The 16,210-nt window shown below is 38.3% G+C and overlaps 1 protein-coding gene across 1 annotated transcript in view; it reads right to left on the bottom strand.

Moving 5' to 3' along the window:
• The window catches only part of PRTFDC1 (phosphoribosyl transferase domain containing 1), a 42,483-nt gene extending 34,463 nt beyond the window's left edge, over positions 1–8,020 (bottom strand). Inside the window, exons 1-3 of the mRNA XM_041408581.1 lie at positions 7,976–8,020; positions 4,269–4,375; positions 2,151–2,334 (exon numbers count right to left, since the gene is read on the bottom strand). Of these exons, the coding sequence (XP_041264515.1) occupies positions 2,151–2,334; positions 4,269–4,375; positions 7,976–8,020 (336 nt within the window). The remainder of the gene's footprint in view (positions 1–2,150; positions 2,335–4,268; positions 4,376–7,975) is intronic.
• Between the last annotated feature and the right edge of the window lie 8,190 nt (positions 8,021–16,210).

The following is a 16,210-nucleotide window of genomic DNA, read 5'->3' on the forward strand; positions in this document are numbered from 1 at the left end:
AAGGGATAAAAAGAGAGGGCAGTAATAAGTCTTACTAGAAAGTGGAACAGAAAACACAGAAGAGAACAAAGGAGTGGAACTGGTGGTGCTCCAAGATTTTAAGTAGAGTCTTATCTCTAAAGCTGTAATTGTTGCCTCTGATTAAAGTGTAAAACACTGAGAAAGACATGTTATTACAGAATAAACTAACATGGAGATTTGGGAGTTTCGTATAAGGCTGGGATAAAGAGTCACTCAGACTAGGTACAGCAAGTTCCTCAAGTGATCTGAGCCCAGCTCTGCTGACAAGGGGACATTCCCCAAAACCTGCAGTCGCACAGGACACAACAGTAACTCAAGATGCAAAGGATATTGGGGCTTTAGTCAGCATTACGTTTATGCATATGTCATGGACTGCATCTACCAATATTAATGTAATTTCAAATTTCTACTGCAGTGTCATTCAGCTTCTCAGACCAGACAGGTATCAAGCACTGATCCAAGCCCTAAATCAAGGACAGCTTCAGCCTCTAAATACATGACACCTGTTTGGAAGTACGTACAAGAAAAAAGAATATATTTTCAAAAATGCAGATACAGGCACTAGTTCTTTGGAAGGTGCAAACATTCTGATACAGCATGAGGCTACGAACCAAAATATGCACAGCCACTACATGCTAAGATTATCTAGGACTTAGTATTGGTAATTGCACTCTTGCATAATAAAATTCTTAGTGCTGTTTCAGCTTGATATAACAAGCTTTTACATTATTTGCTAAGCTAAAGAGGTGAAAATTTACACACTTTTGCAGTACACATGTCCTGCCACTCATTGGTTATGGGTTACTATGGCTAATAAGATTTGACCCCAAGGAAAGAAATTTTAGAACTAGGATATTTTCATACTGGATAAGAGATAACTCTGTAAGAAAAGCTTATGCATTACCTACATGCTAGGTGTAAAACAAAACCCAATTTAAGTAATTCCTCTATTTGCTCAGCAGTGTCACTGAAGTGCTATTATAACGATGCAAAAAAAATTAAGTAAAATTTCCATGTGCCATTATGTGAGACATTATATAACATTATAATTTATTACTTTTTTCTGTAATGTTGCTGAATACCTAGAAAATATATAATATTAGTATTTCACATGTGCTTCATAGAACTAATTCTCAAAACAGAAGTCCTAGGACCAAATCCTAACAAAATGGCTATGAAATGTTCTCATCCACGTTTTTCTCCACACAGAAAAAAAGTCAGAACAGATTTGTGAAAGTTGGGAAAATTTTGTAGTCACTGAGGTCAGAAGACAATGCCAGCCAACAAACTGTGGAAAGGATATAGATTTATTGTGGGAACTACTGGACATAGCAAGTTGCATTTCTGCAAGACACCTTATTATCACCCTATTTATTTAGTGTCCTTCCTCAGATACTTCTACAACAACTTATTTATAGAGAATGCTCCCTCACTATGAAATGTGCACTGCAAGATAGAATATAAATTTATAACTTGTACAATAAGATATTGTAGTTAGAGATTCTAATAAATGCTGGTCATCTCACTATCATATCCTTAGTGACACAGATGAATTATTGCATAATTTCCTCTGAAGATAACAGGAGGGCTTGATGATTACTTCAACACTGGATTTGATTGAATGGCTTGTTGCATTTTCTTGTAGAACACTATCATCATCTGGTGGTATATTTTGCTACTATGTAAACTGCATGCTATGAAGATGAAAGCATTTCATTTACTTAGCATTAAACATTTAGAAGAAGACATAGATTTACCACCTTGCAGTTATGTCAAACTATGTGGGGGTGGAAAATGCAGTAACATGAAATTAACTTGACAGAACTGCTGAGGATTTTGAGAACAAACAAATGCCGGCATTTTACATGAATGAAATTTGAATACTTCTCTGTCCAGAGTAAAAGACAGACTAAATAAAACAATAGAGGTCAAGGCTGCCTCATATCCTTATTCATACTATCTACAAAGTATAAGGGATATCAGTTTTTAAGAAAATCCCACAGGTTTTTCAAACTGAAATATTTTTCACGTAGTTTTTCTCATAACTGGAGGTGGAAATCTCACATGCAAAAGTCAACTATTCATTATGATATTCAACCAGAATCTACATAAATCAGTTGTTGACTTACGTGGTAACTTTTCAGTCTAACAAAATCGACTTTCATGGAGATGAACCTTTCTGAATTTCTGCTAAGATTTTTAATGTGCTCCACAAGATCAGCACAGAACTTGTAGCCACCTTTGAGGACACAGAGAACCACAATATCATTGTCTCCGATGTCTTGCATAATATCTTTCGCCAGTCGTTCTGTCCTGGGCAAAAAAAAAATTAGAGATAAAATAGCTTTAGATGCAGATGCTCTAAGTTCATGGTATGCTTTACAATCACCATGGTGAGTATAAAGCTTGACTGGCATTGCTTAAGTAGCCTGACTTCACAGAATCAGAGAGTGATTCTTGGAAAAAACCTTCAAGATCATCAAGCCCAGCCCTTTGACTGGTGCCCACAGTGTCAGCTAGACCACAACAGTAAGTGCCATGTCCAGTCATTTCTTAAACACCTCCAGGAATGGTGACTCTACCACCTTCCAGGACAGTCCATTCCAATGCTTGACTGGGTTTGGATCCAGCTCACAGATGGCAGATACAGAGTGATGGATGCAAGCTGCAAAGCACCTGAATCTACTTAGCCTTAAATGCATAAATTCCCCAGCTACAAACAGGACCTACACATCTCAGCATATTTTGGGCTCATAAATATGTCAGAGACTCGAGAGAAAAGAATGTGAACTAGCCTTCCATTTTACCTCACTGGAATTATCAGCATAAAATATACCTGTACAAACCCCTAACTTGTTATATTAGTTACTGCACAAGAACGACAAATTAAGTGAAAGATAGGGAAGAATATTTGAAACTTTCAGCTGAATGGCTTTGGAAGATGCTACCCCTACAGTTTTAAGAAAAATCTATATAAGAACTAGAAAGAAACAGAACATCAGTGAAAGGCTTATAGTGTGTATATCATCACTATTCTGTACAGCTCACTGTTTTATACAGCAGAAATGAAGAGTGCAAAGAGCTTCAGTGACTTGTTCAAGGTCAGACACAGGCAAATAATCAAGCCCAGAATTGTGGGGTTCCCAACCAAACGTATCCTCTCTGACAGTTCTGCATGGCAAACACAATATGGCAGATGATTGGAAAGAAAAGATACATATTTCTGCCATGCAGTGCTACATACATTTTCAAGACAAAAATAATAAATATTAATCTTAATAACAAATGTAAATAATAAATATTAACTTTAAAGATAGCATTTCTAGACCCCCAACAGGGTACTGGGTCATTTCTAGATGTAATGAAATATCAACAGAAAACTTAACGTCGTTTGATGTTTTGAGGAAAAACAGCTCATTATATTCTGTAAATACTTCCACTAGAAAATTATTTGATAGCTCTCTGAATTAGATTAATAGTTTCAATGAGAGTGGACTTGTTGACAGAATGCAATTTTTTAATTATCCTGTAATTTATCCCATGTATTTTGTTATTAAATTTTTTAGGTTTGGTAGGTTTTTTTCTTTCTCTACGAACTGTAATACAGAAATCAATTTGCCCCTACATAAGTACATTGATTAAACTTCAATGAAATCTGTTCATGGAGCAGAAAAGAATAAGCTCTAGACTGAAGAAAATATACTAAGTATGAGAAACAGCTGTTGCTTAATTTCCACATCTTTTATTTTTAATGCTGTAGTAAATTCCATATAGCAATAATTAGTGTATTTTTATATGAGAAATAGAAGATATTAGAAATATTAGATCATCTTAATTGATCTGAAATATATAATTCCTTTTAGTGTTGTAAGAATTAGAATAACTTACTTTACTGAAGATTAATAAAATAGTCTTTTATAATCTTTCATCAAGTCTGAGAATGGGGAAAAACTCTCACTAAGAAACATTTATTTGATTAATTTTCATTTTTTATATTGTTCCTCAAATTGTTTGCAGCTGAAATTTCCAGGAATTCCAAAGACCACTTTGTATGTTAAAAGTGTAGGAACTCCAGGACAGACAAATATGTACTAATTTACATTTCTAAAGAAAAATATCCAAGTTTTTAACTTAAAATATTTTAGGACAAAGATCATACATGCACTGTATATGGATGACAGCCTTTATAAAAAAGAATAGTACTGCTGACCAAACAATTTATTTAGTAACATTCAATGTACACATACCTGTCAACAATAATGCCATGAGGAATGAGCACATATTCCAGGTCACCATAGTAGTGCTGAGGGTAAGTGAACAAATCCAGACTGTATCCAGGCCAATTGTCTGAAATCTGAATATCAAACAGTACTGTGAAGAACAATTCATTGTGTGTGACATTATGTAACTGATACAGAATCAGCATTCTAGTACACTCTAGATGTTGGATGGATTCATTGTGTGCCATACCTTCTTCCAGTTACAATTTACTAATTTGCTTTTCCCATTAATTATTTTGCTTCTCAGCATAACTCAGAAATCAACTGCTAGAGTTTTTTACCCACAGAATATGGGAAATGTCACCTGAAATTACAAACAACTAGACAGACAAAGGAAACATTTAATACTAAACTAGTGGCAAAAGTAAGTTTCTAAGTATTTTCAAACTCAAAGTACAGATATAATATTGCCAGTAAGAAGGGATTTTCCAATGGGAGATTCAGATGGTGGAACTAAAAGTCATAAAATTCTATATAAAGATTGTACATTTCTTGTTTAGAATAACTTAAATTCATAAATAAATAAATAAATAAGTATTTTACAGATGAAACAGCACATATGGAGAATAATTTACGTGGTTCATGGATGATATCTGTACAAATCAGTGAAAAACTGTACTTCTTGCCAAAGGTGAGGTTCTTTAGATGTCATCAATGATAAGTGGCTACAAAATGTTTGCATCTCACTTCACTATGAAACTAGTTTGCAAATCCATATATTTACAGAAAAAATATTTTACAGACAATATACATTGGTTTTGTAAGTATCAGAATACAGAGATTAGATCTCACAACATACAATGGTGGTAGAGATCAAGAAAGTCAAAAATTAGCCAATGGCTGAAGGCTTCACAAAGCTATGAATCAGAAAGCCACCAGCACAAAAACTAAACAAACTCCAAAACAAACATTTTCCCTATTCCTTATGAAAGACAAGACCTGCAGGTTCACAAGGTACCTTGAAATCATTACAAAGCTTTGCTTCAATACTGCTTCAGGATAAAAAGCAACACCTAATAGGTTTTCCTTACAAACATATTCCTCAAGTCACACATTGTCTTTCTACAGCTTGGCTACAGGAATCCTGAGTACAAGCAGAAATGGTGGCAACCTTGCCATCGTGCAGTGCATGTCTTAATGGCATTTTTGCTACAGATAGTCTTTAAAGTCTTCATCACTGAAACCTCTGCTTACCATTTTATTGTACAGCAATAAATGGTTTCTCACAGTTTTGGCTAAGATAACATATTTGTTGTTGAGCTGTTCCTCCACATCCCCTCTTCTTTAAGTCAGACACGGCCCTGCCTCATGCTGTACTGAGACACTGTCCCGCCTTGTGGATTTTGGGTTGCTTGGGGGCTTTTTTAACATATTCATTGACAGCTACAGGCACCTTGACTGGCGTGTTTTCTTAACTCTACCCAAAATTTTCTGCATCAAAAAAGTTACTTGTTGGCTACTGAATATTTGTCCATGAAGGGCATGCTGGGGAGATCACTGGAATCAATGAAAGCTTTTCCCCTGACTTACACAAGCCTTGAAACTTCACAAAAGAAGAAAAAGTTACTTAGTTGTGTTCCTCATTTCCATAGAAACAGGAGATTATAAATATCCTCCTTGGCGAGGTTTTTAATTAGAGCAAATCTTGCCCCAGAAACACTGCTGCAGCCGGCCTGGAAAGACTATTTTCCCATCTACTTTTTCAGTGCATGGGGGGGATGAAACTTTTTAAACATTTTGTAGCAATGAACGGCCTGTTCAAAAGCATTTTAATGCAAACTGAAACAATTTCATTAAGTGTTACAAGCACCCACTAGCAACCCCTGTCAGTGCTACTTAATTCTGCATTCTTGTCAAATTGCATGGCTTCAGTGTGATGCAGATGAAATTAAATGGATAGAAGCTGCTTTAGAATTCACACAAACCAATAACTCTTACTTAGGTTACAGTAAGTCCTTTATAAAACAGGATCAGGATGAAATTTTGATTCTCCCATTTATCAGTCTGGTTTTCTAGAATAGCAGAACATAAACAGTATAACTCTACAATAATATTGAAGTTCTTGTTTACAAGTGCTTGCTGGCATTTGACAAATAAGATGAAATTCACATGTACTTTCAAATTAATTATTTGTCTGATACAATAAGCATATTTCATATTCTTCTTTCTTTTAAACAGGCACTTCCCAACAAGTCTAAGAAATTCTCATTTATCCTAAAGCTACTCACAGTGTTCTGCTATAAGACAATTTTCAAGTAAATTCGTATGACTATTCTGTTTGAGCATTTTAAAAGCCCTTGAAAAGATGAAGGAAAAAATTCTGATTGTTTCAGAAAAAAATCCAGCATTCAACTGGATAAGTAAATATATATTCTAAATACATTGGCATACTTGTGTGTTAAAAATTCCGGCAGTGAAAGAAAGAGCTACTTTTAAAGTTCAGGCTTTGCATGTTTGAATAGCCCAGCAGATATTCTTCAGTAAAGCTTTAAATAGTCGATGTGAATGGATACAAAAAGGAATACAAATACATGGCAATATCCAAAAGTGTTCCCCTGAGGCCTAAGAGACAAGCTGAAGCCATTGGATTGCAACACCTTTAGAAGAATTTGCTTGTTTTCTCCTCTGGCAAAGAGAGCACAGGTGAGGTTTGAGCTCAGTTCAAGCAGCATGAAGCAAAGTCCAGCTTTTGCAACTTAAATGATGCTGCACTGGACTTACTGCTGGTTGGGTTTTTGGGGAGTTGAGCAGAAAAAATTAAACTAGTGCAGCAGAACATTGTCACGCACATTCATGTCCTTCTTTGCAATAAACTCATGTTGCTTGGTGATATACACAGTCACCCACTTAAGGAATGTCATTTATTACACAGGTGTCAGGAGACACGGCTGATGTGGTGTTTTCAGACAGAGCTCGAACACACAGAGACAGGTTCTTCAGAAGGGAGATGCAGGGGATGTTGGAGTGGACAGTGTAACCACTGCCCACACAGAGCCCTGGGCCACGATCTGACCTGCGAACTTTCTGTTAAAATCCTAATGCCACATTAAAAATAAGAACATACCTAAGGTGGTGGCAGTGATGGCATTTGCTTCACAGGAGAATCGGGGTGTCTATCAGAATAAGGATCACATTCGTTCATTTTTGCACCATTTATCCATCCCTACAGGCACTGCAAACGCACTGCCAAGGTTCGGGCTGTTTCCCACCCCAGCAGAACACGGGCATCCCGACGCTCTTTCACGGCGCCCGCAGACTCCCAGGAGCCTCCCAGAGCTCCGGTGGGAGAAAGACCTCGGGATGCCTGAGGATCCTCATCCCCGGTACTCAAGGAGCGTGGGGAGCACAGCCACGGCCACAGGAGCCGCTCGGGGTGGTACCGGACCGTGTTTTCACGGCGGAAGCCAAAGGCGCGGCTCAGCCCAACACGCCCGTCCCCCTCCGGCAGCCGCAGCGGGGCCGGGGCCGGCGGGCGCGGCGGGACCGGCGCGGGGTGAGGGGACGCCCGGGGGGCCCGGAGGAAGCGGGGGAAGGGAAGGGAAGGGAAGGGAAGGGCGCGGGGGGTCAGCACAAAGCGCCGGGGGGCATCGGGGAAGGGAGCCGGGGACCGCGGAGGCACCGCGGCCGACGAGGGGCGAGCGGCCGTGCCGGGCCGTGCCGCGCTCCGCATTTACCACAACGCCGCGGCCTCCAGCGCTGCTCCCGCCCTGCCCGGCCATGTTCCTGCGCGCGCCCGCCGAGGGGCTGTGGAGTGCAGGGTGCGGGATGTGCAGTGCGGAAAGCAGGATGGGCGGTGCGGGATGCAGGGTGCGGGATGCAGGGTGCGGAAAGCAGGATGGACAGTGCGGGATGCAGGATGAGCGGTGCGGGATGCAGGGTGCGTGGTGCAGCGTGCAGGATGGAAGCTGTGCGGGTGTAGGTAGGGTCGGAATGGTGGAAAGGCTTGGGCAGGGCTGGCCAAGGGGCCTGGCCTGGGTTAATGGTAATATTAAGCTGGTGTGGTTTAAACTGCTGTTTTAACTGGATTTTCTTATACTCCAGGGAAGAAAAAAATGAAATTTCCAACATTTCAGTAATCATACTTTCCATCCTCGCTGTCTTCTGGAGTTAGTGCTCCTTCCCACCGCCGTGCACATGCTGGGGCAGGCTGTGCCTTCCTGCTGCCCCCAGCCCATGCCCACGTTGCCTATGCTCTCTGTGCAGCTGGAGATGAACAGACCAGGTACCAGGAACAGTGCAGCTCTCTGTCACTCCCTTCCAATTCTGTTAAAATGATTATTAATATTTTACTTTCACTGCCTCACAGATGAGAAGGAGCTTGTTTTTTTTCTTGGCTTACTCTGATCATTTGCGTTCCCATATAAGAAGTTCAGATTTGGACTTGCTCCATCCTTTTTGTATTCTGTCTTTTGTGGAAAATGGTAGCAGCCTCTCTGCCCACTGTGGATAAAAATACAGCTTTTTACTTTCTTCAAACTGAAAGCTGGTTATAATTTCTAGTATCAATCTTTAAATACACAGCTGGTAGAATTCTGCCATTCATATACTAGAAAATATTAAAGGAAGAAAAAATTATTTTTAGGGGAGACCTAGGCATAGTGAAATATTCTTAGTGATACCTGAGGGGCTCTCACCAACCAAGTAGGAAACATTTCAGGTTGGAACACTGGTATTCTAGAATGTGGTCATTGACTCTTCTGGTCACAAGAGATGGATCCAGGGAGCAGTTATGGGTATGTCTACGCAGGGAGTTTGGTGTCTGATGTGGACTAGTTTTCAGGTGTATCTTGCTAATGCACTTACTTTAAAACTGATAGGACAATTCTTAGGAATCTGGTGTTAAGAATGCTTCTATAAATTAATCATCAATTAAAATCTGGTGAAGTACTAAAGCAGTTGAAGATTATCTTGTGATAAATGCTTTGTGTCTTATATGAAGCCAAGGGTTTTTGGGAACTATTCTTTAAAGAACTATTGCTACAACAGACAGCATGTCTGAAAGAACAATAGACAAAGTTTACAAAGTGTCAGAAGTCCACTCCAGAATATATCTGCCTCAAAGTGGTGCCTCTATATCAAGATTCAAGTATACTGAGAAAAAATAATTCCTGTTCACAGTGCTGTAAAATAATAAGTAGTGAATCTGATAAACAGCATATGTAGACTTGTACAAACCTACATAAAGCAAATAAAAATATTTTTGTAAAATGCATAAGAGATTTTCATAATGTACAAAAATCCCTAAATAGATTTGCATTTCAATTCCATGTCAACATTTCATACAACTATTGAGTAAGTTTAATGTTTAATGATCTTTGGGTTAATTGCTCCTGATATGTATCCACACTTTTCAGGATTTGAAGCCTCTTGTCTGGAAGAATGCCTCCTAAAGCCCATATTTACCCTAAAGCTAGCACAGTCAGAATCAGTTACCACCAACTTGCCAATGAAGCTGCTGTTGCGTTTATGTCACAGTGCTGAACTCTGTGGATCTGAAGTTATTTAGGTTACAGCTGGAAACTCAAATCAATTCTGCCACTGCTATATGAGGACTGTCTTCTTCTACCTTTGACTATTTGGGTTACTATTATCAGAGCTTTCTGTATTTTTTAACCATATTCTTTATCAGACTACTGCAATATGAGAGATTGTTCTGACTAACTACAAACAGAGGCTTAATGCTTTGAAAAGCATTAACATGAGCAGGATACTAAAGAATAAATTCCTGCAGTATTGCGCTGAAAAACTTAAGCAGGAGATGTTTGTTCTTCCCATCAAGATTGGATGAATGTGTTTGTCGAGTCTTTGTTTTGATGTTCTTATCTTCCAGCAATTTTACAGGGCTCACTTTAGAAGTATAATGAAGTGTCATATCTTGCTAATAAAAATAAATATGAGTAAGGAAATTAAAAACTAGATAAATTTAGCTGGGTTACACTTCAATAGTACTGCTGTCAGCAGCCACACGCCCAACCCACAAAGCTGTTCTTCTCCATGTAAGATTTTTTCAATGGCACAAAAGGTAATACATTTTGTTTAGTTTTGTTGCAAATGACAGAAATTCATGGTTCTGTGAACTCACAGAATTAGTAGAAACCAGAATTAATGAGGTTCTTTGTGCCTGATGGAAATGAAGCTACTAAGGATTTTGTTATGGAGGAATGTATACTTACTGAATGTTTACTTTTTCTTTTACAGTATAAACTGGTATAGAATGAATGACATTACAGCAGACTTTCAAAACTTATTTTAATTAGGGCCAAAATATGATTAGTGAATATTATATATTTGGGGCTTAACTATGAAAAAGCCTGTAAACATACTGAAGAATGTTCTTACTATCTTTGTTTAGCTGTTTGTTTATGAACTAAAAATAGGAGGAAAAGAATAAGCATTTCTAGATATACAACCAGGGGAAATGATCAAAGGGGAGAAGAACAAAGAAAATAAGAGTAGATAATACTAACAAGTAGGATTGGGTAGGTCTGGACACATAGCCAAGAGCCATAAAGGACCAGATGGAAGAAGTGTCACACAGAGAAGCAAAGCAGGGTTAAGACTGATACACAAATCCCATGTGAATATATTTATGCTTTTGGCCTTTACACAACTTTATAATTTCAGTTAGACATCTATTCCTCTCTTACCATGTTACTGATAAAAGTAGGACATGCCCACCCTTTCACAACTTTAATGTAAAGAAATACTGAAAATAAAAGGTTGGGGGAAGGGATATACCAGGAAAGCAGTCCAAGGCAAATATTATTATGGAGTTACCTGTAAGCAACCTTTACAACTGCATTATGTATTCTGCTTCCAAGAAGTTATAACAAACATTTGACAACTCAGTTTAATATGTAAACACCAAAACTGGACAAGAAAAGCATGAAAATCCAGAATATTTCAAGAGGTATGGCTTACCTAGGCAGAAGCTTGCCAATCAGGGGATGAAGTAAGAGCTCTTTTTCTTGTTCTGCCTGTTGCTGCAGCTGTTATGTGAACAGCAGAACTGTAAACAATCTTATCAAGCATAAACTTGCATTTCTTAGTGGTTACAAGGTAAGCTACAACACAAACACACACCCAACTGTGGCAGAGAAAGACATTTTTGGGTAAAATGGTTACTGAAAAGATTATTAAAAGCAAAAGTCTAGCATATGTACAGTACTTTAGGGCATGTTGGAAACAATTCTAAATTGTTTGCATATCCAGTTTTAATATATTCCAGAATTTTGAGTTCTTGTGTATTGCCTGAGGCAGTGACCCAGTCCACAGGATGGCTGCTGGAGACCCTGAGTGCAGCAGAACATGTCTGGCAGACAGTGTTCCAGACATCTGGGAGAACAAGAAGCAGGATTTCAAACCATTCCCCTCCAGTAATGAACACAGGGAGGCCATAGGAAATGCTGCCCCATGAGCAGGGCTAGGGAGCATCCTGTGATGAGCAGCAGAAGAGATGCACATTGTTCTCTGTGACTCCTGTACTAAAGCAGGTGACAGAGTGGCACTGCAGGCTGGAATCTGGCTCCTGTCTACTTCAACTTCAGCAGAATTACCATCAGTTTAGAGGAATGGAAGGTTTAGCTTTGAAGCAGTTGCAGCAGTTAAGATCTACAAGGGAAGCTTGGTTACAGTTAACCTGTACTGAGTCTGACTGACTTAGGCTTTGAAAATTAACTGGAGTAACTTTTATATAAGAAATAAAAATGGCTAAAAGCTGCCATTCAAGATGTTAGTCTATTTTTTTGAATATGTATAACCTTCAAATCACTGTTAGGCACTGCTTGACAGAACGCTGGGCTTTGACTTATTTGGTCTATGATAAACATCTTTAATACGAAACTACATTTTTGTTTGTTATTAATCTCACTGTGCCAAACCAGAGCAGCGAGAGCTTTGCTTTGCAATTTCCTGGCTCCTGAAGATACCCTTCCTGCTTTTCAGGTTCATGTTATTAATATAAAGTCCTTATAGCTGAAAGAAATGCAAACAGAAATTTCCTCTTGTCCTTCAATTCTGGAATAAACTTTATATTCTTTATAATATTATGGAAATATTTACCCTAACCAGCTATTTAGAGGTATTGACGTTTGAATGATAAAGCACTATTTTCAAGGAATGCTGCTCACATCATATCCTATGACAAATTCATCATGCGTGACCATGAAACTAGGCAGGGAGTTGTAACTATATAGTGGGTCACACCCAATGTAATGAATTTAACTGTTAGAGTTTGTTTTCTTTTTAAAGGAGGTTGTTCACTTGGATTCATCCCTCTTTCTAAATTATTTTTTCTTAATTAAAACAAATCTAGGAAAGTCTGCTGGACAAAAGAATTCAGAGTGTCTTGAACAACTAAAGAAGTAACAGTTTAAGGGCTTTTTTTCCCCGCAGAATAGCTCAGTTATCTTTGATATAATGTTGTATACTTCACAGCTTGCCTAGAATAAACAGGGCAGTAACAAAAGTGTATTGAAAAACAGAGTCTGGTCCTGAGAGTTCTCCTGTAGCATAGGACAGTGCTTGTTGATGGCTGGACAGCCTCTGTACTCTGTTGCAGCACAGAATGACCCACAACCCGAGGGTGCTGAAATGCTGGATTTGGACCATTTACTAATTTTATTGTTTGTGCAAAAGACAAATAATTCCTCCTGATAAAACAACAAAATGTGGTTGTTTCTCCCTTGTGCAGTGCTTGGGGCCACATGTTGAACACTGCTGGAGATTTTCTCCAAAGAGGGAATTACTACATTGCTTCCTCAGCTTGAATATGGATCTCAAAGCAACATGAGGTCCTTTAAAATGGACCTCAAAGAACAGTTCTAGAGGTACTTGTCCATTTTTACAGCAGCTCTTGAAATTAGAGGATTGAGTCACCTGAATTTTCCATATGGGGCTTTCACTAGCAAGATTAAATTCACCATTAATTTTAATAATTTTGAATAACCAATAGCTTTTAAACTATTCCATAGTGCTGTGTAGGCTCAAATCATAGTTCTAAATTTAGGCACACATATCCTGTATTTAAAAGAGAAGGGCTCAAATTGCATGTCAAAAATCAAAAAAAATGAGAAATGCAGTGTTAATGGCTACCAGTGAAAAAGCCAGGTATAAGTCATTTACCATTGCATTTCAAAAACATGCTATGACAAAGACATGAATAAATCATATTGCTCCAGGGAATACATTAAGTGCTTTAAATCTCATTTTTCTTCCTTCAACTCCTACTTTTCAGTGGCTGAAACAAATGAAATGAGGATTCTTGGAAAACAGATCCTTTTAGTAAACAACAAGAATCTTATTGCATGGTCTTCATGCCCAGATGATCATATTTATTATTACTGTTATTATAAGCACACAAGAGCTCTACTAACAGACAAAATTGTGTCAAGGCACTAAGCAAAGAGAAAAACATGACCCATATGACAGATAGCTTAACAATCTAAGACAAGAAACAACAGGCTACAGTGTCAGAGGAGTTCTAGGAAACTGCATAAGTCCACAAGATTAACCCTTATTTCAGTTCACCAGCAGCTCAGCTGTTGTTAAATTTTTTGGTGAGCACCACTGCAAAGGACATTTGAGGAAAGATTTGAATACAAAATTATTCCAGTGTCTGCATGTTTCTGTGAATTTCTTCATGCTATGGAGTCAATGTTGAGGCTGGCGTGGCATAATGAATTAACACCACAGGCTGGTACTGTGACTGAACAGAAGTTCACTCTCCTAGCAGCATCACCAAGAGCAGCATACAGCTACTATTTGGCTATGTCTGCCTGTCTACAGCTATTTGTGGAGGTACAGTCTATAAAAAAATTGTGTTTCATAACTTGCTGAAATATAAGTCACATTTATATCAGCACCCTTTAAACAGTAAAGAAAAAAACACAAGAAATAACTCATGCTGCACTCCTACCATAATGCCACTGCTTAGCCTGGAAGGTGAACGCTGTGAATTTACTTGTATTTTATTTACATAATTTTGCATGACAGGAAGGAGCAGGAGGAAGACAGAGATAGCATGAAAAACCCTGCAATCTAGGCATTTATGGGGTCAAGTGTACATCACTACCTTGGATGGCCACTCATGGAAAGAATGGCCATTCCTCCTTGGCTTAGTCGTGCTCAATATACACCTGGATCATGGGGTGGACAATGCTGCAGGGCTCAGCAGCTGCCTTCCTTGACTATGGGAAATGTCAGATGATCTTAATAACAGGGTTTGCCACCTGTCTCTCCTCTAATTATGTCATTAATATTATAAGCATCCTAAAGCTGAGGATGAAAGTGTAGACTAGGGCTAGCATTTATCTAGGATCTTATTAATCTGCATATATGTGAAATTTTCTTATCTGAAAGATGTCTGCCTTTATTAAGTCTGAAATTGTTAGATATATTGTGTTGCCTGAAATGCATGCCAATGAAAGGACCAGATTTTACCTTCACGGCAGAGCCATTACAGCAGCAGTTTGCAGTACCAATTTTCCATAAAAATATACAAGGGGTCAGAACATGCTCTCCCACAAAAAACCCTACCTACAGAGACTATGGAAAATGAATTCATTGGTGAGTTTCTCCCATTTTTCCCACTGAATGTTGTGAGGAGAATGAGGTTACCTCTCTAGGTTTTGAAGAACTGTCCCAGACTTAGTCTCCAGGAACACACAGAGCCCAAAAAGCCACCATGGTCCAAGATCAGCCACATGGAGCCCACATGCTCCTGTCAGAGCTGTTTGCTCGAGGCAATCAGGAACTCCCTCTGTTGTGATGATGCCATATCTGATCCCTTCCTTCCTGAATATAAATAGTTTCATTCTCAAGAAAAGCCAGTGAGATATTCATCATAATTTCACGTTGCTATTTTTAAAAAATAGCTACACGGCTTTGTCATGCACAACTTCCAACAGGAAATATTTTCAGTTTGTGAGAATGTAACTCTTACTGACCAATAGATTATTCGTGCCCCATTTTTGTATGTTTTATTATGGTTATCCAATTTAACATCGACAATTTAAAATTACCAATTTTATAATTATGAAGTACTGAAGCAGTTTGGTTATTGTCTTTGTTATTTCATTGATTATTAGTAACTGACTAGTGAATTTAAAGGATGTTTCAACTGGTAATACTACTTTTTAGCCTGTGGACAGACTTGTTTCTGTTAATATTTAATAGCTTTTATGAGGGAACAATTCTATCAGAACAACTGAGTTTATTAATATTTTTCATTTTGTTATACCAGTGGTACGTGTTAGTTGATTCATGAATATTATACTTTCAATTACTGGCATTTCCTGAACATATAAATACAGAGTTACATTCTTTGGATTCTGTAAATTTATTTTGTCAAATTTCCCAGAGAGAGCTAAAGGGTAAGAACATTATCCTTCTGCATGCATTTTCAATGATTTTTCATATATTTTTTTTCCATAATCAGAGGTGGAGGCAGGTCCCATGGAATACACACCAAAAGCCTCTCCATAGGGTGACAGAATAAATTCACATGTCTCATGAGGGGAACATGCAGCAGATCTACTTGCAAAGAGCTATATGAGGCTCAGGAAGAAAATGCTACAGCATTGTTGAAGGACACTAGTGACAGTCCAGCTACAGAAGGACACTGGCTTTTGTCTCTTCCTCTTCTGTTAAGCAATAATACTTTTTCCATTCACTTCCTAATTTCCCAATAATGTATTAACATACTTCTGACAATGTTAAAAACCAGTCATTTATACTGCTGAATGATGAACGTTTCTAAGCATGGCCTAGCTGCTCATCCCAATTTTTTGGATAGGCCACCATCTATTTTGTATTTCCATAAAGTTAGCACTGATGATAAATGGAAGAACCAAATACTGATCCTAACCTAAATCAGCCCATCTGCAAATAAACAAAGGCTGAGAGGGAGG

Source organism: Onychostruthus taczanowskii, unplaced genomic scaffold, assembly GCF_017590055.1.
Source record: "Onychostruthus taczanowskii isolate IOZ18803 unplaced genomic scaffold, ASM1759005v1 scaffold3, whole genome shotgun sequence".
In the NCBI taxonomy this organism is placed as follows: Eukaryota; Metazoa; Chordata; class Aves; order Passeriformes; family Passeridae; genus Onychostruthus; species Onychostruthus taczanowskii.